Source organism: Anser cygnoides, chromosome 3 (genome assembly GCF_040182565.1).
Source record: "Anser cygnoides isolate HZ-2024a breed goose chromosome 3, Taihu_goose_T2T_genome, whole genome shotgun sequence".
NCBI classification, from domain to species: Eukaryota; Metazoa; Chordata; class Aves; order Anseriformes; family Anatidae; genus Anser; species Anser cygnoides.
Genome location: NC_089875.1, coordinates 115,007,513 through 115,033,699, shown reverse-complemented (window position 1 = coordinate 115,033,699; position 26,187 = coordinate 115,007,513). Strand labels below are relative to the sequence as shown.

Here is a 26,187-nt window from a genome sequence, read left to right as displayed (position 1 = left end):
ACACAGCTAACCACAAGTGCTAACCTCGGCTGTGTGTCAGGGAGAGACGGAGTCAGGCGGGGTGAACATAAGTTCGTACGAGCACCTGATATTTTTTTCCTGACACCGTTCCACGTCATTAGTTGGAAGCTCGCTACACACTACACCCTTACATCTCTGTTGATCCTCCCTCCCTCCCTTCTCTTTAAAAGTCTTTCTCTTTCAGTACATGCCATTTTGAATTTTCAGAGCTGTTCAGCTGATTCTCGGCAGAAGAGGCTGGGGCAAGGACGGTAGGCATTTTTGCACATTAATTTTATGGGAGATTACACAGCTGATTAACAGTTCTCTGAACAAAAAGTGTCCCATGCTACCTCCATTCTTGCCTGTTTATTGCTTTTGATCTATTCATGCCAAAACATTCTTACTAATGAAAGTAATCAGAAAATTGCCTAATAAGGTAATTTAGAAAACAGTTCACATTGAACATATGATCAAAAGGCATTTAACTTGCAGTTCCTGCCTCCTCTCCCCCAATAAACACATGGTTTACTGGCACTGCTGTGCTTCAAAATGGTTTTGAACATCTGGGAGAAGGGCTGATCAGCTTCAGACAATAGTTGGACTCTGAGCAGACCCAGGAACAAAGGTCATGATAAATGAAATGACTGCTTTGGCTCCAAAATTGCCTCAATCTTCTCTAGAAAAAGCATGATTGAAATGCGTCTATCTGTGGATAGCATCTGGAGCACTCTAAATATGTTTTGATCGGATTGGCTTCTTTCAAATGAAAATTATTTGAAGACACCATGGAAAATTTTTAAAACCAAATACACTGTAAACTTTAGCCTAATGTTTCCTTCTGCAGCATTGACCTTGTTTTTCTACAGTGTGAAAAAAAAAATCAATATAATAATGGTACTGCAGTAAAATTTCAGCTTGCTCTTGGCTTTAAATAACTTTATTGTCTCCTTTCCTCTGTCTGCGTCTGCTGCATTTGGCACTTGCAGTTATTAAAATGAAACCAAGTTGAAAGAAAATGTTAAATATCATAAAAAGAAAACCAGCAGTGCTTCTGGCTCACTTTGCTAATGCTGTGGTCACCTTTACAATTTGCCAGGGTTTTCTATTCCCCAGCTGTCCTACCTGAATTTGGATGCAGAAAGAAACCCCAAGTTTCTAACTGGAATAACAACTTGTACTTTGCAGATTTAAAAGAGCTAAATGTTTGTGGTGGCTTTAAAAAAAAAAAAAAAAAAAAAAGGAAGCAGAAAAAAAGAAAAACCTCTCCCCTCTCCCCAGTTATATATTAAACATCTCAATGGTTTACTAGTGATTTCAGTTCTTTGCTGCTTAACATTTTCTTCCTTCTTAGTGTGCATTTCTTTACAAAGGAGAGAGCCTGGTTATAACAGTATAACTGTTACGCTCTAATCTGCACTAAGAACGTGGCTTTGAAAACCTCATATGAAAGTACCAACTAAAAAGAAGAATAACACCATTTGGCCAAAATTATGCCCATTTTCTGCTCCTTCTGCATGAAAACCACATCCACCTGTTGTCAACCACAGCCCTGCCTTGGTGAACAGACAATGAGGGCATTCTCAAAAGCAAAAATGGGAACCACACGCTCCAGGAAAAGTGATGGAGAGCCCAAATGTAGGCAGTGCTAGAAGGAAAGGGGAGTTTGCTCTGCTCAGCCCTGGGCCTGTCAGGAACATGAAAACCCTAAGTTTCAGAGCAAGGATGTCCTGTCCAAGTGTGTGCATAATGCACAGAAGGATAAAAAAGACAGAGACTGCCCAGGAAAATGTTTTCTCCTCTTTGCTATGCTGCGAACGCAGATTTTGCAAAAGGGACGGATGATGCTCCACCTCTAACATCCCCTCAAGACATCATCCCCAGAACAAAAAAATTAAAATAAATAAAAATATATATATATATATAAAAAAAAAATTCTTACTTTGGTTGTCGAAGCCGGAGACGAGTTGGCCACCAGGCTCGTGATCACGTCGCTGTTGCCGGTGGTGCAGGCGGCGGTGGCCGGGGTGGGGAGCCGGGAGGGGACGATGGGCAGGGGCAGCAGCCCGGGGCGGTTGGTGCTGGTGGTGCTGGCGGCGCTGCTGCAGTTGGTGCTGCCGACGTGGTTGCCGTTGGAGCTCCAGTCCCGGCGATCCCACCCGGCCCGATAATCTCTTTCAAACCGGCTGTGGTGCCGTGACATCTCGGTGGAGGGCGGCTGCTTCTCAAAGGGAACTCGAGAGCTTGCCTGGAAGATTGAAAAGCAAAGAGGTGTTGGGAATGAGGTCCCTGCGCAGCGCCTGTGCTCTGCAGTCACCAGGACAAGCTCCTGCCAAGCCTCCTCTGTGTTAGGAGAGCATTGTTACACTCCTATTCTGAGCTAAACGTCGGGAGGAAGAGAGCAGTGTTGTAGTAAATGTTAATAAAGAACAGAAGTTGGAGAGTTTGAACAACTACAAGCATGTGGTGGAGAGACCCGTGCCTCGGACCCGAGGAAACACCATCTGCCCAAACTCTCCAGCAGAATAACAAGTAACAGCACGCAAATCACGGGACGCTGAGTTAGAAGAAAATCATCCTTCAAATCTTCTGATAGCAGGAAAATGTTTCCAACAGCTCCATCTCGCAGTTTTCTCGACAGTCTTCAGATCATCACTATGACTTCTCTGCACCTGACGTGCGACCAAATAATCCTAAAGACCAGAAGGAGAAAAATCTGCCTGCTGCAGCTATTCATTACCTCGCTGTTTTTAAAGCTGAATATTGCTTTGCACTGTCCCCCACCCTCCTTTTCACTCGACCTCCTCCCACGGGAGGAACACTTCACCCCGAGGACGCCCGAGCTTTCCCCAGAGCTGCTGTTCTCCAGGGCACACCGGCATTTTCTGTCTCCTCCCGTGCTTTTGGCTAGACGTAAAACACTTAATGTAGCCAAGATGATCAAATGACCAAATCACTTTGTGTGAGCATCCTGTCCTTATCATTATTTACCTCCTCAGTCTTTGTTATCCACAGATTTTATCAGCCAGGAGCAAGACGGCTGAACGCAACGCTGGGACTTGAGACTCCCAACATCTAATCCTAGTTCTGATAATTATATCTTACATAGCCTACAGCAGTTATTTAAGTCTTCCTGCCGAGGTTTCCAAACCTGCAAAATGGTGGCAATAATGCTATTTTCCCAGCAGAGGTCTGAGTAACTGAGAGTTTACAGCATTTCGAATTGAAGAACAGTATAAATACATGCTAAATATATTTATTCCCATAAATAAATAATGAGTATCTAGGTCACTGCAGCATCTGATTTATTTTATTTGCATCACACGATCCAATAAATTGTTTGTAATAATAACAACAGGTCAGCTGAAGCAATTTTGTTTCACAAATTCTTAGATACAAAAATGGACAGTAAAAATATCTGCTCTTAATGGCTGAGGAGGGAAGCTAAAACAAAACTCACCCAGAAACTTAAAGATAACAAACTGCTTCAGAGAGAAATTATTTAGAAGTGGTATAAACCAGTGTGCCTATCAACATTTTGAGTAGTTATTCACCTGGTAGAACTAAAAAAAGGCAAACAGAACCAACTACTATGACTAAATACAGTGTATTAAAGGCTCACATGCTTCACCAGAGAGCTACTGGCTCAAGAGGAAGAAAACTCTTCCTCAGTTAAAAAATGAATAATATAAATATGTATTAGACATATTAGACAACAAAAAAATCCCTACCACAATCATAGTCCAACAAAGATCTCCCAAGAACCTGCAATGGCAATGGTGATGCCACCACCCTGCTCCGGCAGTGCCGTGGATGTTGACCACAAAATCGGCACGCCTCGTAATCCACAGAACCAGTTGGTTTTTCTCTGGTAGGATTTGATGCAAGATTTGACTTGATGACTTGAAGGTTAAGGGACTCAAAGATATTTAGCCAGATTCGTCTTTCTCCTGTTTTTGTGGCTTTCTGATACTTTACATCAGAAAGGTCATTTGGGGTTTTCCACAGGACCGTGTGGACATGATAGAAAGACACAAAACTGTAAAAACCAGAGGCACAAGTGCTGTGATAGGTGCACTAGTGAAAACAGAAACTTTTGTTTCAGGAGCAGTGAAGAAAGCAAGTTTTTCCTCTCGTGTCAAGCATCTAATAAAATCAGTACCTAAATCAGAATAAAATCAGTACCTAAAGATAGCTTCTTTAAAGGTTAAAAATTCCACAGGCATAAACCTCCTTCCTTTAGTTTTATAAACCTTTTGCAAAGCCAGGCAAAAAGGGAGACTGTAAACTGCAAGCTGCAATTTCACAATAGCCTTTATTATTCCCTGCCTTTGGAAGTTTCTTCTCATATCTTACATCCCCCACTGCAGGAAGCGATCTTTTTTGACTGTTTGGAAGGTGGCTGTCAATTGAATGCCCTTCTCCTTCTGTGCTCGAGGATCTCCATTAGCTGTATTAGTGTACTTCTTGACAAGGGAACGAGAGAGAACCAAATCACATATCCCCCACCCACCCACACACTTGAGTATATCTGACATTTAATTCAGCGGAGAGCAGAGCACACATGCACACAAGTCAATAGCTCGCAGTTTTTGCCACACGATCCAAGACACCATGCCCCCAGCAATTCTACTATCAGATGAGACTGACAGGCAATTACGTCAATAACAAGGAGGAAAAAAGCCTGTGACTAAGCCGTGCATTAAGAAGTTTACTTAAAACCCACCGCCCTCTTCACAAGCAAGTTCTCCTCTTTGTCCAGTTACCGTCTTTTATTCTATTTACAATAAAAACTAAAAGCAAGGGCTGAAAATGCACTGCGTTAAATATACAGTGCTTGTTTCAAGCGTGTTGCTTTCGGCTGGATGCAAAGATATTTGACAGCAAGAAGATGTGCAGGAAAACTGGAGGGGATAACTATCTAATAAATGGGTATTCAACTGCTAGTGCTTGTTATTAATTGCTTAAAATTAGAAACAATATAAAATGTTCTCATAAATAGCTGCTGGGTGAGGTAAGAAATGGTCTGGGCTAGCTCTTAAATGTATTTTTGGATCCAGAGTTTATGCTTTGTCTAGGCTATCTTTGTCAAGGATCATAATCATAATAATAATGCTTAAAACATATTTTGTTCTCAGAAGAAAAACTTCTCCGACAATCTGTGTCCTGAGCCAAGCACAATTATCACATTCCTCTGCAGAGAGCTCGACATGGGACAACAGCATAAACCATCCTGAGAAACGGCCCTGAAGGAGGCCAGCGCAAAAACCACACACGACCAGCACGGACAGCAGTCACTAATCACAGACATACAAGTATTTCCACCTTAACGCAGCTGTTGGCTGTTCCAAAGTCATAGATTCACAGAACCATAGGATATCCCGAGCTGGAAGGGACCCACAAGGATCACCGGGTCCGACTGCTGGCTCCACACAGGACTACCCAAAACCAGACCCTATGTCTGAGAGCATTGCCCCAACGCTTCTTGAACCCCAGCAGCTCGGTGCCGTGCCCACTGCCCTGGGGAGCCTGTCCCAGTGCCCGACCACCTCTGGGTGCAGAACCGTTCCCTCACACCCAGCCTGACCCTCCCCTGTCCCAGCTTTGTATCCAATTTTAGGCTAAATCTTCCATGGATTGTTTCAGAATTTTTTTAAGAATAAGGAATAAGCAAACCAAACCGAACAGAAAACCACACCTTTCCACTGGAGAGAAAGGAAGAAGAAAGAAAGACACTAATGCTTACAAATACTAATATCAATACTTACACATAATTCATTGCTTTTCCCTTTTTAAGGGATTTTTTTTTCTCAACATTCATATGCATGCACACATATTTTTCTTTTGTAGGCCCTTCAATTTTAGCTTTAAATCCCTCTGAGCACCACTAAGGTAGAAAAAGAAGGTTTTCACCTCAGTTTTCTGACTTGGGGAACTCCCAGTACTGCCCACAATACAGTTGCTGCCCCAGATAAACCTTGGCTAATTATAATCTATCAACTTCTGTTTTGAAGCCAATTTTTCTGCTAGCACAAAGCTCCCCACCGCCATGTCCAGAAGTCAGTTCTCGAGAAGATGAGCTTCAAGCTAGCTCAGATACGTCCACCATGGCTCCAGATACCACAAAACCACAAGGCAGTCATGCCTGGCAATAGAAAGAACATAGGACTTGCGTACCTCAGAAGTCCATGAGGAGGGCTATTGCATGCTGTTACTGCTGAAAATCACTCCGTAGAGCTAATTCAGGTGACAAACTATCTTGTGAAGGTGGTGAAGTCAATGAGACAGGCTTCCCCCACGCTCTACCAAGAAGTAATCGCCGGAGTAGCCAGGTGTCTTTAATCTCGACGAGAGAGGAAATGTGTGTTCCTGTTTGTCACACAGAATCAAAGGATTTCGCTGTGCAGCCAAAAGGAACAAAAATGCATTTGGAGGGGGAAAAACACCCTTACTGAAGAGGTAGAAGAGAAAAGAGAGAAACCCATAGCCGTAACTGGATGAACTGATAAATTCGAAGCAAAAAGGAGATCAAAACGGCATTAAGGGAGAGCTGCGGAAAAGGCTATAAGCTACAGAAGAGAGATCGAGCAAGCAGGCGGAAATAAAAAGCCCACGACAAATCTGAAACGAGATTTAGTGATATGGCAAAGCAAACAAAATGCCTGCCCCGGTCCCTGAAGATCACCATCGCTGAGTAGGTGTAGCAAGGACTGAACCATGCCAAGCGCAGATAGCCCACTGATTTCAGAGAACGGCCCTGCAAAGTTCCCTGGAGCCAGGCAAGAGAATTGTGCATGAACCTGACCCTTTCCTCCATAATTTACTTTCACAGCAAGACGGGCTTGGGATGGTTGAATAGGGAAGAAAGTAGGAGAGCAATGAAACAGGACCGACTGCCCTTCTGAGAAACGTGGCGGGTGTCTCTCCTGGCTCCCCATGGCCAAAATACATGGTGCAGCAGGTGAGAAAGGCCATAAAAAGAAATTACTTTAAATCTCCTTCTCTTGAAGGAAAGTAAAATGTGAATCAGTTCTCTGCTAGTGAAAACCACAAATTTTTGAAATTTCTCATACAAACAGCTTGCCCAACAATAAAATTTGAGGGTTTTTTTTTTCTGCAGAACGGGAACGTCTTCAGGTCTATAACACGGGGCACCTACACATACAACTATATCCAACCTCCAAATGTACCCCAAGCCCTTTGGCAATTCAGAAGCCCTCCTGCCTTCTTAGCTGAAAACCACCCTCGTGCTGGCGCTCAATTTTTCACCACGTCTCTTCTGCCAGCTCGTTTGTGCCGTGTTTCCACAGCTTCCACATCCGTACACAGAGGCAAGAAAAAGACCAGAGGCGTTTGAGATAGCGGCGTGCTAACTACAGGCCTCTTACCAGGTTCAAACAGATCGTTGCTGCAGATTTATTAAACCTAAGTGATTAACATTTCATTTTATGCTCAATACATTTAAACACAGCCCTTCTTCCCCCGAGCCCAAAGCACTCACTGTTCTGCAGAAAAAATGTTTCCTATTCATGTTCCTCTAAATGACAGTCCGGCTTGAGCCTTAGAGCAGCTTTTTCCCTGCTCTCCATGCTTATCTAGTCAAGGTCTCCTTAAAATGCCTGTCCTCACAGATATAAATACAAGGAAAAACAGGCTTTCAGCCAGTCTGAAGCACGAGAATCAGATTTCTTAGACTATTAGTCAACTTCATTAAGTGACTTCAAAAATAAAGGTCAGCCTTTTAATTTAAATTTTTCCTGGGTAAGCATTTGTTTCTAAATTTACCTTTTACATAATAACATTGGAGAAATATGATCGGCAAGAGAGGTTGGGAGACAGCACAGCGGAAGTAGGTACACAGTCATTAGAGAGATGGAAGAAAAGAAGAAAGAAAGAGTTTGAAACATTAAAATAAGCAGCTAAATAGCCTTACGAGTTTTCAGACTGGCTGAACGGAAGCACAGATAAAATAGGTTATTAGAGAGCTTAAAAAGCAGTTAAGTGCATGCAAAGCATAAGTATTTTATGAGATTTACAGCAAAAAAAAATGAAGAAGGAGAGATTTGCTGTAATCAGATCTAGCATGAAGAACTGTAACTGATACAGAAGAAGATGTCTAAGTACCTAACCTCGAATGATTTCAGATATATGCTGCAGGGGAACTGTTACTGGATGCAGTTTTATCAGTGCATACCGACACAACAAACCCTTCCTGAGGCACAGGGGTAAGGACATTAATTTATGTATACAGCACCAAAATCTCATCGAAATGTATAAATCCTGGGCATCATTTAATTGCAAGCACACACATGCACATACTTTACACACAAGTAAATGTGGCTTTAAAAAAATCATTCAAATAAAATAGTAGCCCTATCAACCAGTAATAAACTAGTAGACCTCGCAGCTTTGGGAGCTAGTCTTTACTTCAGAAGTGTGACAAACAAAATGTTTAATTTCAGCTCAACATTATTTATAACCTACGAAGACTCTCTTAGATAGATACGGAATCATTGTTAGAAGCCTACAAGGATCTGACTAATCCATTTTTACAATTTTTACTTAACTTCTTTTTTTTCCATTTGGGTAACTTCATTGAAAGACTTCTTTGTTAGACTAAGGCAGTAGGAATCCAATCAAGAGATTCTGTAAAGCTGAACTACAAGCAGCTGTGTAGAAAGATAAGACCCAGAAATATTTGAGGGGCAAGGAAACAACTTTATTATCAAGCAAGGTCTACTTTTGTAAACCCCTGATTTAGTCTTGTAAACAGTTGTAAAGCTCTTGTAAAATCCAAGACAAGGCAGAGAGACTTGAGCTGCTTTGCTACAATCAGATCTTAAAAAAAAAATAAAGAAGAAAAAAAAAATCCTAACACTGTAAGTGATAAAGGAGCACAAGATTTAAGAAATTATATCGGACTTAATTTTCCAAATATATGCTGGAAGAAACCATGCCTTGGGACACACTAAAAAAAGTCAGAGTTGCAACACAAGTGTCTTCCCAGGACAGAGTCCACTATGCAAAACACATAAATTAGATCTTTCCTTCCCTGTTTCAAAATATGGTAGAAAAGTGTGTACACATATTATGTGTGAGTATGTAAGATGGATATAGCAATCTTATCTTTAGATATATAAAACGATAAACTAGACTATCTAACTGAAAAAAATAAATAGCAGGCACATTGAGAGTGAAACCCTACCTTACTAGGTTGGTTTCTTTCTCCCCAAGTTAGCAGGATATGGTCGTCCTAAATAAGGAGTTATTAAAAAGTCTGCATGTGTATGTTTTATTCCTAAGTTTCTGGGAAATTTCAAGTGGAAATTTATTTTAAATACGGTAATTTCCTATATTCCATCCTTTGCTTTCAAGTGCCAGTTCCTTTCCAACCTGAGTGGAAGTGATAACACACCCTGCAATTTATGGATTACGAGCATCGGCAGGGTGAGAAAAATTCACAGTGCTCCAGAAGCATCCTCCTGCTCACGCTACTGAAGCAGAAGATGAAGAACAATGCCACTTAAAACCCTGCAATGTGTCAAATTTGGACACACACAAAGGTACACGGTTTACATCAGGCTCAAGGGCTACCTTTTGGGTAAGCCCTGTATCTGTCAAATGCCTTGCACTATTTTGAAAGGCCTTGATCCCCATCTTCAGACAAAGCTACTGTCAATTATAAATTGATATAAAATATAAAAATTGATATAAAATGATTTGGGATAGGTATCTTGAGGATATTCTTAACTCCACTCCTCTCTCTCTAGGTTTTTATCTGAAAGACCTCTCATTTGATCTGTTTCTCCCCCATGGCACGTTGCAAACATCCCCCAAAAGCTCAGGGCAGAGCTCTGAGCTCCATTCCCCAAAATCAATTTTAGCTGCCATTTGCTGCAGATTCTTGGGCGCTGCAATGTCCTCCTGCAGCAACGCGACTGGAATTCTGCACAGCAATTTTCTAAATGAAAATCCACCAGAACTTTACACAAAGGCATAATAAACTTTCTTAGATGTCTCTACAGGGTCCTGAGTAGCCGGCGCTGCCTGGAACCCAGCCTGGCTAAAAAATGGGGAGAGAGAAAATCCATCCTGTTCCTCCGTAACACTTCTGCTTGCAAAACACTGCCCAAAACATTGACTTCCCTAATTAAATTATCTCATTAGCATGAAAAGCAAACAAAAGGAAGCCAAATGCCAGAAGCTGCTATGTTAACGGCCAGTTCGGTTCGTGGGGAGGTTGTGCAGGAAGGTTCACGGGGCCGAGCCGGCAGCCGGGACCCCAAATCCCTGCACAGGGGCTGGCTGGGCATTGGCCAGCAACCACGGTCCAAAATTGCCAGCCGGGAAAAACAGAGGAGGAAAGGCAGGGACGCGACTAGGTTGCTTCTGGGGAAACCGGCTATCTTCTCAAAATGCACGGAGTGGATGCCAGCACCTGACATACCTAATCTCGCCCAAGACTTCATAGTTAATAAAGCAGAAATGGAGAATAAGCTACTGTTGGCGTTGCCAAATGTCACAAATTAGATCTTGCAAAATTTAATTAACAGGATCTCGGCTCTTTTGGGGCTGGTTTCTTAGGGGTGCGGACTACGTCTTCAGATTACATTTGGACCAGGCAGGAGAAATTCCCTTTGATTTACTGCCATTCTCAATTTTCCAGCCCTTGGAGAAGACTGATCAAGCAGTGACTACTAGACTATTAGAGGAGAAAGGTCTCTGCCAAGGAAAGGGTTAAATACAGCACATTTTGCTGCAAAATCTCTCTGGATCACCTGTATTCCTTCAAAAATTAATTAACTGTACTTTGAATTTCCCTTTTATAGGGTATTTCTGGGTTGTACCATCCCCATTTTACATGTTCACATGTAAAAGCTTCAGGTGGTACCAGGGGAAGCAGCACATTTTCCCTTTTGGGACTGATGCCCTCTGACCACACAGCGTTTTCCAACACATTGTGCTAAGAGGAGGCATTTATCACTCCCCGAAATGAAGGCCACATGTACACTGCAGCATGCAACAGCATCTGGTATGTAAAAAGGGCTTATTAGATGCAAAATGCCTCCAAAACAAACAAGAAATATTAAATCTACTGAACGCAGACAAACACAGACCATATCATCATGTATCTAAGCATCCTAGAGGTTTTTACATGGTTCACTTCATGCTGTTGACTGAAGTAGGAAAGTGCAGTTATCCCCAGCCTGCAATAAGGAACTGCATTTCCAGAGGCTGTGCATGACGTCTACACCATGGGGAATAACTCCCTTTTTTTCAGTTTCAGGTGCCCTGAATATGGGTTGGTTACTGACCTCCATGCTCATATCCTCAAAAGCTTCCTCAATTTTCATTTATGGAGCCACATCTACTCTTGTCACACTTTTAGAGGAGACTTTTGCTTGCTTTGTGGCACAGGTACCATCACTACCCGTACATCAGTACATGCAGCCCTTTTCCCGGCTAAAAATATTGGACTTTTTCTTCCAGCTCACCTGGCAGACACTTGGGGATTTCAAATCTCCATGTTCCCGTCCTGGTGGATGTCACCGAAGGCCAAAAGCCCATGTTATCTGTCCATGTGCAGTCACAGCTCATCACCTCTGTATGGCCTAACCATGTTTCGTAAAGCGACTGATCTTATTTTCAGTTGGTTCACCAGAAGAAGTATCGCTTACATCTGCTTGTTATTTTTGCTTTGTTTTGAAAGGCGGATGCTTCAAGAATCAGAGGGACTGTGCCACCATCCTAATGAACTAATAGCACACCCAGTATCAAAGCCACCTGCTTCTCAGCTTGCTCCTGTGCCTCTTAAAAGCAATTCCTGTTATCACTTCTTCCACCACCCCTTCTTGCTTCTCACTTAAAATTTGCCACTAACGGCTCATGTTTTATCTTTCCAACTGTCGGATGAAAACTGTTTGCTGAACGCAGTAAATCAGCAACCTACCTTTTCTAGGCCAGAGGTCTGAAGCTTTTAATTAGCTGCTTTAGAACGAGCATGATAACATAAGAATCAGCTCATTTCTCAAAAGCATGAACCACTTGCAAAACCCCTCTCAAGATACGTTAGGTGATGTAGAACCTTTAAAAATCACAGAGATAAATCATGCCACGTTTGGTAAGCACCTACTGAAATGTGGATTTAAGAATACTGAGAACCTAGTTTAGAATATAACCGTAAAGCTCCCAGATTTGCAAGCACTGGCCAAAATGTTTGCATTTTATCCTGAATAGCAATCATTCATTTCCGTTCAGCCAAAGCTGTCAGAAACTCTATATGCAGTCTTGTAGCGAGATTCTTACATACATGCCAAATGCCTGTATAGCAAACATCTGGCCTCACTTCTGTTCCATGGGTTTGCCAAAGAGTAAGTCCGTCAGATTTTTTGTTGTTGTGCCTTTTATTTTATTCTTTTTCTCCGCTGTGCCTCAGGTCGTTTTTCTTAAAATGAAATCATTAGAACAGGCAGAAAGAGCAGAGGAAGGAGGAGTAAGGAGAAGAGATGTAGCATCTGAGTAATCTTCCAGTGGGACTAATTTTACTAAGCATTTGTGCTACTGCTACCAGTCAATCAGTACAAGTATTATTGAAAAACTTAAAATAAAATAAAATTAAAAAAAAATAACTGCATTTAGCAAAGAATATTGGCATAGAAAGAAGGAAAAACACATATGCTCTTCTATAAACTAGAGGCTCCGTTTACTCAAATGTCCTCAATATCAATATAAAACGTATTAACATAAAAAAAATAACTTGCTGCTCCCTTATTTTGCATTCCTTTTACATCCGTACTTCTCCGAGGCAACAGATCAGAATGGCGCAGTGCCTTCCCCTCCGGCCAAGTGCAATAAACAGGCAGGTGTAATATAAGGCTGCGGCACCTCAGCTCTCCTCCCAAACAATTGATCTTCCAGGCCTACGGTGTAATTCAGTCCTGGTAGCTCCCTGCATATGCCTCATTCCTGATCGGTCAATTATTTCAAATCAGGCAGAATTAAAGTGTTATTTCTGTGAGGGGGGGGAAGAAGATATTCACCAGTGACCGAAGTGAAACTAATAAACTAATTTCCTTTCGCTGCCTTGGGCAAAACAGAAAAATCCAAGTCTCGGAAAGAAAGACTGCAGCTGCTTCATCAGTCTGTTGCCCAAACCCGCTTGCAATTTACTATCTTCAAATTCAATTTTTGTTCACGGAACAATTTTGGAAACGAAGCACAACACAGAGAAAACAGCAAAAAAGGAAACAGCGAGAGCCCGTGACTCTGCAAGACCCGAGCTGAGCGGCGCGAGCCTCCTGAGAGGAGGGGAGCAGCACGCTCCTCTTCTTTGAAACCGAGCATACTCCTCCTGCCAGTAGCGAATTTATCCAGTAGATGTCAACACCAGCAAAAAATATGTGTAAAGCCAACCTTAACAGCAACAGCAGTCACTTCAATTTACGGGAGTGCATCAGAGGAGAGCTTAATATTTAGGAGCATCGCGTGCTTATTCTCTGCTGTCCCGTCCCTGCATCTTCCAGTACGGATCTGGCCTGGCCCATCTGTCAATAAACATACATGGAGCAAAATAATTGCATTTCTAGCTTTTAGACTAATATTGCCTGGTTTGCTGGAAAATGGAAAAATTGCTAATGAGCATGTGATTACTTTCAGATTAGATCTGAGGAAATTTTTCAGCGGAGGAGTAGGGAGAGGGTGGGCAAAATACTACTTGGTGCAAAGCGACTCTGACAAGCAAAATCTTCATAGTTACTAAATATAATCTGAAGAGGTCTGTTCCTTTCTGACCTTTCGCTGCGTGGTTAAGCAATGCAATAATTTCATGGATTTTGCTCTTTCCTCAAGAAGCTTCTCAGCCTACAACGGTGACCCGAGATTCCCACGCTGACCCCAGGTCAACAGATACTTGTTGTTCCTGTAAGGTTTCTTCTATATTGTAATACACCAAGGATAGGCTGTTGTAAGCCTGTTAGTGCTATTATTACTCAAAAGACTGAATTTGCTGACAAGTTTTAACCATGCGAAAAAAAAAAACAAGGCCATTGCTGTTGACACTTTTAAATCTACTATTAAGATCTGACTGTTTGAACAGCTTGCGTGCAGAATCTGAAGTACAGATTTCTGTTTCCTTTTTGTTTATTTTTAGATAAACCTTGTGTTTCTACTCTGCAATGTTTGCATTTGGCTGCTGAGCATGCAGTAATCGCATACATTATACGCACTGCTTAGAGACACTTTGCATCGCAGCCCATCAGGTTTTTTTGGATAGATTAAAAGGGAAAGGAAATAACAGATCATTTTCCTGATTGATTAATCCTTCCTCACATTGCCATTTTGCCATAAACATTAGGAGGAAAACCAAAAGTATGTTGTGACATCTAATAGCGAGACATTGAAGCAAATTATTTTATTACCGCTACAAAACCTACTAAGGAGCTTGTTTTCACAGGGATCTAAAACATGGCAAGGAAACCCAAATGAATATATTAGAGACTTATCACTCTGAGCAGAATTATTCCTCGCATGTAAACCTTACAGCTCTTAAGAGAAGCATATATCCTACGTAAGAGCAATAACGTGGCTGCAGCTTATCTCATCAGCTTGGCCAGAAATTCTGGATCTCTGAGGAAGCAAAAACAGGGGGCAAAAGCTGAGACTGTGAATTACCGTAATTTAACCAATTCTTAGGCATTGACAGGAGCGGGCTGGGGGAGATCAGACAAAGGCACTGCACTCTCAGTAAATAATTGTAATAGGTGATGGCATGCGAGGGAATAAAGCTCTAAGTACAGGGAAAAGGCATCAAATGCGAAACCTAACATCACGCGACGAGAAGCAGCAGCAGCAGCAGCAGCAGCAGCAGGGTTGGGGAGCCCACATCCCCTGCAGCTGCTCCACAGCTCTGGATGCAGGCACAGACCTCCAAAGGCAGTGCCCTAAACGGCGTGGAGATAACATGCGGGTGTTGTTAGGCTGCCCACAATTTTGCAGCCTGGTACGAGCAATCCTTTTAATTACCGTCAACATCTTCTCTGAATCCAGGTCTCTAAAGATACAGCGAGAACTTCTGATTTGCTGTGACACCTCGATTGCCGTGTGGATGACTCACTGCACCATTCCTGTTAGTCTTACGAATTTATGGATTTCTATGTCCAAAAAACACAAGAGACCACGATGATCATTGTGCCCTGACAACATGAATGGCGCAGCCCCACAGCCACTTTCCCCAACTTCAGTTGTCTGCTTTGCACATGAGGGCAACTGGTGAGAGGTCTCTCCCTGTCTTTAGCTCAACCCATGAGCTTTTTCCCCATATTTTTTCTCCCTGTCCTCTTGAGGAAATGGGAGCAATGGAGAGGCCGGGTGTGGGTCCAGCAGCCAGACAAGGCTGATCCATCACAGCGAGCAAAGATCTGCAGCTACTTTCTCCTTCCAGGATCTCCCAAGGCATTCTCCGTGCTAGTAGGGAAGAGGGACAAAAAGGACTGAATATTTCTGTATCTGCAATATTTTAGTGTATTTATAAAAGACACCATGGAGAAAACCTCTTAAATTATTACAAAAGCTGGGGTTTTGCTTTATTGCTCACTTTAAAGATGTGTTCTTTATTGCCGCTCTATTATGAAATTTTGTTCAATGCATCATATCATTACATTTTTGTCTATCCAATTTTAAATAATTTCTAAGCTGACATAAGTGTATGAGCTGCTTGGAATAGTCTTCCTAAATGGAGTGCTCTACCAATTGCTTTCCAGAATAAAGTACATATCCATTGAATTTCCTTGATCTTCTAGGTAAGTAATAACATCCACTTAGGAAGGATTAGACATACACTTAGGAATAATGTCTGTCTATAACTAGATACATTATTTTCCAGCATTCACATATAATGGCCCCATTACATGTTTGATTACTGTGGTCAGGCTAAACAGAATGATTTGTTTAGAAGTTTTTTTAATGATTTTTTTTGAGAAAAGTTCAACTTTGCCTATTTACTGAATCCTCTGATTTTCTGAAGGTTATTTTTGACGGTCCCAAAGACTGCCTCTTTCTAACTTTTGGAGAGAGATTCTCAAGTGCATTTCACTCAAATATACAATTTTGTCAGATGTCCTTTCTTCTCCTGCTTTGGTCTTCATTCCCGAAGTTACAGTTTCTAGCAGAATTTTCCTACACAAGGTTATCCAGTTCCTCCTATTTCAATACAGTGATAAGCATTTACATCGCACTCTGTCTTCAAAGCACTTTACAAACATTAAATATTTAATGCTCGTGGCATCCCTCTTATTCTCAACCCCATTTTACAGGTAGGGAAACAGACTCACAGGTTAAGTGATTTTGTTTCAAGTCACATCACAAGTTACTGATGGATGTGAGACCAGAATACATGAGCTCAGATTTTCAGTTCCTCACTCAAAAGTAGACAAGCCTTGTTCTTTTGCTTCATAATAATAATGAAAAACTTTGCTCTTGTTCAGGGGGAATTTCTCTTTTGCTTTGGAGGTTCTGAAGCCAAGGAGAAACCTGAGTTCTGGAAACAGCTCAAAAGAAAAACCAAAACCACCCGAAAAACACCCCAAAATGACCAGGGAGACACTTATCTGCTTTGTAAAACGGATCGTCACTTTAGTGTTCTAGGGGGGAAAACCACAAACGTACATACTTAGAAATGGGACAGTGTATTTTGTCACCATTTACATACAGAGACACATATGTACATACCTATACATACATATATATATATATGTATATTCTCAACCACTAAGTAAACCCAGAACACAGAGACCTTCCAGCCAGAGAAGAATTTGCAATTTAAAAACTGAAGTACTTTTCAAAATGGCATCACTAAAGAGCTTTAGCATTTGATAAGAAGATTACAGTATATTCAATTGCACAGAGCAAAAGCCTTTTAAAATAAAGTACAGGAATAGTGAAGCCAGGCATTTGCAAGAAGATAACAAGAAGCTAATCGGCCAGTGGAAAAGGTGCGCCCTGCTGCATAGAGCATTCAGGAGCCAGTCAGATTTTGAAACTCAAATAATGAATGTTTTTTTTTTCAGCTTTAACATTTTTCATAATCCAAGCGGGAGGTCTAAACACAGGCTGTATGCAACATTAACTGTATTTCCCTGTAACAGGCTTCTGTGGGAACAAATGCTCAGTGTCAGGCTGGTACTATACGTCCATTTAATTGAGCTGAGAAAACTCTCCTGCTCCCGAAGAAAGCTCATCTCTTCTCTCCATGGATGTGGCTATAGAGCTGGCAGATAATATCTGGCTCTCACTCGTTATTTATACAACCACCTAATTATCTCCCAGAGACTCCCCGTTTTGTAGAATTTTCTTGTTGGAAACGTCACCCGTCGGCTGAATGGAAAGCCAAACCCGGCCCCAGATGCCGTGACAGCGGGTGCTGTACCCAGAGCATCCCTGGCTATGACACGTGGGACACGGCACAGGGGCCCGTAGTACCACCCACACGGGGACAGGCTCCTCGGGTCTGTTTAAGATTTCTCCTGGGATATGCACACATTCAAGATCGACAGAATGAAAATGCACTTAAAGAGACACGTGATACGGTTAGGGGACAAAGATACATAAAAAATGTATCTGCGTATAGCGGTTTCCTCCTCTGGGCCACTGGGTTCTGTCTTAGCACTTACCCTGCTCTAACACCACCACACCCAAACACTGCTGATACCTATTTAATGGTGACAAAATCTTCTGAGGTCAAGAACTGCTGTTATCCCTCCTCTCCTGCTGATGAATTGAGGATGGAGAGAATATGAACCAAAGCTAAAGAAGCCCTCAGGTAGGGAGAGCAGAGCCTGAATTGAAACACGTACAAAACCCCTCTGCAGGAAACCACATTTTGCTAATATTTAGGTGCCCCATATCCTGCTGTTATATAAGCCAAAGGGAGTATTATTCGGGCATTTATCGCTGCAGGAACATTGGAAATTCCCAAACAAGTCAGCCACTGCCCAAATCCCACGGTGTCATGTCACGAGCCCCTCCAACACACAAACATGCACCGCGCTGAGCACCAAAGGGAGGTGAAACAGTGTGATCCGTCCTGCTGAGGGATTTGGATTGCAGCCTTGGCTCCCTTTATAATTCAAGCATGGGGCATTAAAAAAAAAAGCTTCTGGAGTCAGAGGTTTCCATGCCAGGAGCTGGGTGCCGATGTGCCTGGCATGGCTGCATGCATCACAACACTGGAGCTAGAGCTCTCTTTCAGGTGGTATCATATTTTCTTTTTTATTTTTTATTTTTATTTTTAATTCTAGCTTTAGTCTGAAGGCAAGGAGTGGGTACAACCCTCCGCTCTCTTGAGATCTCTTATATGACTTTGGGCAAATCATTCGGACTCAGCTCAAGAGCGCTGGAGCTCACTGGGGAGAGAGAAGAAAAGCACCCAAGGACACACGGCAGCTTAGCACCACACCTCCACCGCTCTGCTAGCACAGCTTTGGGGCAGCACCCCAAAACCAAACCCCAGATCTCAGCCACAGCCCATGAGGGAGGGCATTGGTGTTTCTGCTGCCACCACTCCTCGGGACTCAAGCCACCACGATGCCGCAGATTTCCCATTATCTTCCTTGGACACCCACACGCTCAGCGACTGCATGAATTACGTGCTTCTGCTTTACTGGTCAGGTGGAGGCTTTTTGTTGCCATCCTCATTTTTAAGATTATAGGATTTACACAGACGCTGGTAAAATATTTTGTAGCGCTGCCATAAAACAGCAGAGTGGAGGCAACACACGCGTATTATGAAAGCCGTGTCACTACAATATGTAGCTTTTCTGTTATAAATTACATTGACCAGCTAAAGTACAGGTTACAGCAAGGACTATGCAAGTCATGTTGTGTCAGTAATGTGCATACGGGAGGAAAAAGAAACAGCAATTTCCTTGTGGTTTGTCGTACACTTAGCAAAATGGCCAAGCTAAATTCCTTGGAAGGGGGGGGGGGTGAAACCCTATTCATACAGTCATTGTTGGACGAGAAACACAACTATGCAGTTGTGTCACAACTCTGGGAATATCAAATAACACTGAATTAAAGGCCTTTTCAAGAATGTGCAAAACACAGCTTGCTGTCGAGGTCTGGTTTTTAATCTTGAAGCGCTGGTTCTCTGAAGTAGCCAAGAAAACCCGACCATCTGACTTGTTTGTGCCCTTGCTTCATGTGAAGGCAAGAAATCATCCAAGACTCTCCTCTGTCCCCAAACAAGACTGACCCAAAGTTTGCAAAACTGTTTTGTTTACTTGGCTACTCTTACCTTCTTGGCCTTTCTCTTCCCATCTGAAATTCCCTACGTGAAAGCACCGTGTGAACAAGAGCGACCCGATGTACCAATACCTTGGCAAGTTGATGCCCTTAAAAAGAAACAAAGGTCTCGGACGCTATTTGCAGATGTAGAGAGGAGAAAATAGAGGTGAAGAAGCAGGTGGGAATTCAGCGGTGATGAAATGGAAGTGACAAACTTATTATCTGATAAGCTTCTAAGCGGGGTTTTGACCAAAAAAAAAAAAACAGGGGAAAAAAGGTAAATAAGGTATTTAACAGAAACCATCAAACCAACCCACAACCCTTTTGTCTCCCAACTCTACCATCTACTGCTAACTCCTCACAGGAGATTTTAGTTCAGGACGATTGATTTGATTAGCTTAGACAGGAAAATTTCAGTGGCCAGCGGGGGAACCTGCCCATCGACCATCCATTTCTATCTGCCGTGCAACCCGTGGTGTTAAATCCCATAGCGTGGCTCATCCCAGAAGCATCCCCACCACACCCCGCAGCCTGGGTGCAAAGGTTGGGCCCAAACCGGTGATTATGATCTTGTAATTAAAAGAAATTATTGGCTCTCGATCGTTTTAAGGAGATGTAGTAATTACTTCTTTCCTGCACTGCCTCTGCACACCCGCTGCTGGCAAAGCGACAACATATAAGGGCCGAACGTTGTGCTGAGTAGCTTGAGAGCTACAAGACAGATTTGCATTTCGCTTTCTTCCAAAATGTGTTTTCCCAGGGAAAAAAAAAAATCCCCTTTCCCCAAAACAAATACAACCCCCTCCTGCCCCTGCAGTCATCTTCAAATTCCCAGAAGAATTGGAGTGGCACCGTCCTCGGAGGAGGTGAAGGAGCGAACGCGTCCTCGGGAGGTTTTTATTCCGGACACACAGGCTCTCCCCGAGAAAGCTTTTTGCCAACTCATGGAGAGTTTGAAAAACGAAGGCAAAAGCCTCCCATTTGACTGAATTCAATGGGAAGGCAGCACGGCGCACGGAGCACCAGGGCAATTTGCTTTTGGCAGCCTCTTTTGCTAAGTAGGTGGGCTGCATTCAGAGCCAATTAGAGGTTGCCGCTTCCTTCCTTAGGTACAATGCGCAGCAACACAGCTCGGGCTATTCTTCCCTCGCCGCGTCTGTGTTTACTGTGGCTGTTCATTTTTACTGTTGGCAAGGGGGATGTTTAATAAAGCAGGCCATTCCCTAGTTACAAACGCGGTATATCATCGTTGGTGTATGTACACATATGGTATGAAATAAAACGCTGTTAAAAAGTCAAAGCAACTCCTGCCAGAAAATTTTGATGGCGGTGTTGTAAAGAAAAAAAAAGAAAAAAAAAAAAAAAGCGATGGGGCGCAATGCGGTTCTCTATTTTCTGATACCTGGGGGGGGAAAGAGGAGAGAAAACATGGTGGGTTTAGATCCGAAGTTAAAAGGGGATTGTAAGAGTGAAGAAAAGAGACCAATATCCAGATTTCAACCCTCCCACACTCCCAATTCGAGATCTAAGCTTTGCTTTGGCTTGTGCCGCTCTGCAAACAGAGCCAGGAAGGTTCTTGATCCAGATTTTTATTTCATGCAGTGCTAAGCTACAGGAATGTTCACACCTAGGGTCTGCTTTAGTCCCGTCTCTAATTAAGGTAGTTTATTTTTTCAAACATGCTACCTGAGACCTGCTGATGTTGCTTCGGGTCATGCAGCCATGCTTCAAACTGCTTTCTAATATACCAAATAGTGCCACAGCGATATGTTCAGCTTATTACTGCTACAGAAGCAGTAGGGTCATGGTATTCTCTGCAAAATACTTCTGTAATGGAGTGGATTAATTTAATGAATGCCATTTACTGCAGCAGAAGTGACAATGATTTGATGTTTTGTTACAATTAAGACTCATTAGCCAGTGACTTTTTTCTTAGTTGTCTGACACCATAATAGATATAACACATATCAGACACAAAAGTTTTGAACTTCTTCCTAGTCATTTTTAATAAACATGAAGGAAGCGAGAATGAAAGACTCGGCACTCGGCTGCTTGAGGGTGGCCTTTTTGTGGGATGTCACATTCACCTCCTCGCACGGAGAATGCAAAACTCGGCGCAGCTTCTCGGAAACAACCGGGTGGTACCCAGCATTTAAGCTTTCAGCCAAACAACTCAAATATATACTCAATACAATATACCCAGGTCTCAATGCTTCAGTTTTAGCAAGGTCCCAGCGCTCCACCGAGATGGGAGCCCTGCCAAAAGCGCACGGCTCCCCGGCATCCGAGCGCATGCTGGTGGGGACCAGCGCATCCTGCCACGAGACTGAAGGAAAACTCAAAGCCTGTTTTAGCAACAATCCCTGCTTTCTCAGCCCATGTTTGAACGCTGAGGAATGAACCCCACACTGTTCTACTAATGCAAAGTCTTTTGTTCCCTGGAAACACAACAACTCGCTCGCTTTTCACAGACCTTGAATAGCGGTATGCTGAACATTCAAAAACTGGGACAAAATCCCCTACTAAATAAAAAATGCATTGTCGAGTAAAAACAATATTGGTCAAACCAATATCACTAGACTCCGGGTTAAGTTTTTACACCACGAGAAGTCAAAAGTCAAAACAATATTTCTGCGAACGCAGCATTCCCCAGCACTGGTGAGGACACAAGATCACGCTTAGCTGTACAACCTGCAAACACGTCTTACTCAGCAAAGGAGTGAAGCTACCAAACTAATTTAATCGACCAAGTCAATAGCATTTAAAATCTGAATTGCACAAGGGGTGTATATATATATATTAAAAAAAAAAAAACACTCCAAAAACATACCCTGAATGCCCAGAAAGACCCACAAATTTAAAAGAAAACAGGTATTAACCGAAGAAAAAAATTCTTAAACATGCAAATAATAAATGCTTCCTTTCATATTTGGCAATGATAACTCATAGTTTAAATCTAAACGCATGACCTTGTAGTGCTACCTCCTGTATAGGAAATCCTTAAATAATGTAAAGCTATGAGTGAAAATAATTCACCATCAATAAAATCCATCACAATGAACATCCCTGAAACTAGTGCAAAAGAAACACTTAAAGTTACTTGTCTGGCTTTGAAACTTCGAATAAGACTCCTCCCCCCAAAAAATATGAAAAGAAGGAAATCAAGAAAAAATCAATACCATTTCTTACTAGTCTTGTGCAAATTCAGCATCGCTCAGTCCCATTCTGCCTGGGACGGACAAAGGTACATTTGCCAAGAAGAAAGACATAAAACCACACTGTGTTGTCAAGATTTCCAGCTGCTGCTGCTGGCAACATCTCTGGATGGCAGTCTTAAGATGTCAGAAGACAGCAAAAAGTAGGAAAGGGGTAAGACGTGACTCAGCGGGCGGCACTGGAAGCCCTGAACCCAGTGTTTGACAGCAAAAACCATTCTGGGGAGAGGTCCTTGGAGCTTTTGGCACTCTAAGGCTTCTCCAGCTCTTCCTAGCACACCTTTCGTAGGAAAGAGTCTCCCCAGAACTACTTGTAGATCCTGGTATGTAGACACCAATGACCACAACGTGAAGATGAGCCATACACACATATTCCCTACCCACTCCCACCTGTGTGCAATCTCTGTCAACTCCCCCATGCAGATGCAAACCTGAGCAGTAATGTGCTAATAAATGAAATACAAAATCTGTTTTTTCCTTCTATTGTGCGGTGAGGATAAAAATCAAACTCCTGCTCCCTTATCCCATGCCAGAAGAGTTATAACCCTATGAAAATCACTTGAGTTAAAGATAAGCTGGGAGCTTCAACTTTATATTCATTTTTATCAAATCCTTGAAACTGCTTCATGGGGTTTATTTTAATAGGTATTTCTACTAACAATAATAACCCCCCTTATCTGTACTAAAGAAGAGAAAAAAAAAAAGCAGATTGCATCATAAATCTTAGTCATACTAGGTAATAATCTTCGAATTCATCCTTTTAGCATGGACAGCACCTGTTAAGTCAAAGCACTTTTTTTCTGCCGGTGTAGGAGTACAGTCTCATCCCTGCTCTTGTTACAAAAATGGAAGATTTTCCACAAACTGTACTGGCATTGCAGGACCATAAGTTATGAGCATGGCACCCGCTATCTATAATTAAGGAAAGGGGAATAAAATTTACTAAGTGCTTACTGAGTTTAACGCCAGCCCCAGCCCCTCACTGCAGGGCTTTGTCCCTGGGTGTTCCTAATAAAAGAGTTTCAAGTGTCTGCTGCAATGTAATTTTGTTTATTAAAAGCAGAAGAATTATGGCAATGATTATGTCAAACCTGAGCTACACAAAGGACAACATATTTGCAATCTTTTTACATAAGGCACGCTGATAAACATCATTTATTTCACAATTGCCTCTGAAATATGATACACCAAACAATGTACCTTTATATATGTTTAAAGCAATTTTATTCCAAGAGATGCACAGCTGATTTCAGTGGAGGGTATGTGTTCCAAGATACATTAAGTTCTAACTAAATTTATTTTTTAAAAGAAGAAGAAGTATAACTTATTACAACAATGCAAACTATTATTGTCATAACAATGTAAAGTACCCATGGATTTAATACTACAAATGCTCTATTTGTCACAATCTCATTTGGCAATAGTGTCACTTCACAGTATTTTATTACACAAACATTTCTCCAAGAGCGATGCCATCTCATAGAAGAGGTGCAAAAACCAGGGCACTTTCACTCCGAAGCATCTGAATTGTAGCTCTTTATCAAATTCTTTGAAAATAAATACAGTCACCCCACTAGGATTTCATTCTTCTTCCAAATATAGGAAGGTTGCAAAACTTTGAGTTCTAGACCACGGAATATGACACAAAAATAGAGTAAATTATAGCCTTGGCTGGATAGAGAAACGGAGGCATGAAATGAAATACCCGAAGTCGTGAACTACATCATGAGCAGAATGAGAGGAAATATTCGAGGTGCTGATGTTCTGGTCTGTGTTCCAGCCCCTGGGCCACACTACTTCTTTGATGACTTAGAGGGTACCAGAGGGTACCAGATTTAGGTATATTAACTATTTGTAATTAATTTGAATAGCATCGAACTCATCTGTAATAGGGTGACATTGTATATGCATGTTAAAAGGTGGTATGTAACCTTATTATCAAAACTTTGGATATTGTGATGGCCCTTTGTGGACAGACTTTCCCTTGTGCCACTTGATGAGATACTTGGTGGGGTTACAGAGCAGACTGCACATCACCCATCCCCTTGGGAATGACCACAGATGATCAACTTCTTCCACACCCCAACTACAAGTCACCCCGATGGAAAAAGAGCCTACACACTGAAAGAACAGGCTGGGAGCAATTCTTTGGAGTAAGCAGGTGGGCCCTAACTTTCCATCTCCTATCCAACTTTCAGGTCTAACAGGGAAGTCCAGTGTTGCTCAGTTGTAACTCAAGCAGTATTGTACATCTAAGACTTCCAATTTTCAACAGATTCAAAAGCATTTTCTACAGTCAAGGAGAAAAATTCAGTGTAGATGCATTGATAGCAAAGTGAACGTGAATACCTGATCAATGTTCTGATCAAAAATAGTTTGAAAGCATAAGCTCCTGGCCACCTTCTAAATGTAGCTTTTTGAAATCGTGGGTTTTTAATAGATTGGGCATGGGTAAGGAGGATCTTTTGAATTGTTCTTACCACCTTCCAGTCTTATGGAAGATATGCCCCGTGTCTCACAGCAGGGACTGTGCCACACTCTCCTGCAAGCCCTTCATGAGGTCGCAGCTCCCTGTCCCCACTGTCCCGTGCCCCGTGTCCGAGTCCCCATTTCTTGCCCTCCTCGCCCCCCCCCCGCCCTCCTGCACTGTCCTTCCCCACCTTCTCCTCCTGCAAATCTCCCTGCCATCACCAAGCCTGGCAACATCCATCTGCCGCTCGGTTCTCTCGTTTCAAGGCCCGATATACAAATCTGCTTCCCTTTGTCCCTTTGGATCACCGTGACTCCATTTTACGGTCTCGATTCTTCTTTTTCTGGTCCCTTGCTTGCGGCCTGTTGTTTATTATTATTTGCCTATCCAGAAGTTAATCTCTCTGAAGGCCTTGCCGCTGCCTTCCTGCGTTCAGCACGAAGCCAGGTGCTCTGGCAGTGCTTGATAAACCATTTGTCATTCAGGCAGCGGGTAATGCGGCTGCACATGTGCCCATTTTAAACAGCATATACTGAAGTACTGTGAATAAAAGTGTTAAAATAGCACTGAAGGACTTATAAATAAATGTGTGGGCTTCTTTTTTTTTTATTTTTTTCCCCCTCCATGAGAAACACAGAAGGCAACAGTTGCCTTGCTGGGCCAGACCTGAAGATGTATTTAAGGCTTGCAGATCCTTGTAATCCCACCAGCTGGACAACAGTAATTAAAAGGGCATATCTGAAAGTCAGGGTCTTCACTTCTCTGTCTTGGCTCTTTATGTTATAAATCTAATGCTTCTCTTTGTTGTCCAAACACTACTGGAGGTGGATTTAACGAAATGTTTTGGAGAGGACGAGCATTACGGCCTAAGCAGAACTAGGCTCGCTTCTCCCTGCACGTCCTGGCAGCAGAGAGGGTGACAGGGTGCAGCTATCTGAATGTGAAATGGAAATTCCTCTTTGGTACAAATAATTCAGCTGTTCTCTATATTCTTCAGATTTCACGCTGTATGTCATGTCACCGTCCGAGGAACGTTTTTTTACTTTCACGCTACCTTATCTGCTGTCTGAGATGGTCAATATTTGTATGTTAATATCTCGCAACGCAAGACAGACTTCACTGGGAAGAACAAGAGCTCCTTGCTTTAATTCCCACTGTGCAGGAGAACGATGGCTCCGTTTGGAGATTTCTGAGGCACCAATAAAGACAACTTTCCAAACC

General features: G+C 42.4%; 1 protein-coding gene across 6 annotated transcripts in view; it reads right to left on the bottom strand.

Moving 5' to 3' along the window:
* The window catches only part of KLHL29 (kelch like family member 29), a 391,351-nt gene that overhangs the window by 244,927 nt on the left and 120,237 nt on the right, over positions 1-26,187 (bottom strand). For all 6 annotated transcript variants that reach the window (XM_066995012.1, XM_066995013.1, XM_066995011.1 and 3 more), the window contains exon 3: positions 1,943-2,248. In XM_066995012.1, coding sequence (XP_066851113.1) covers positions 1,943-2,203 — 261 coding nt within the window. In that variant the 5' untranslated portion in view covers positions 2,204-2,248. The remainder of the gene's footprint in view (positions 1-1,942; positions 2,249-26,187) is intronic.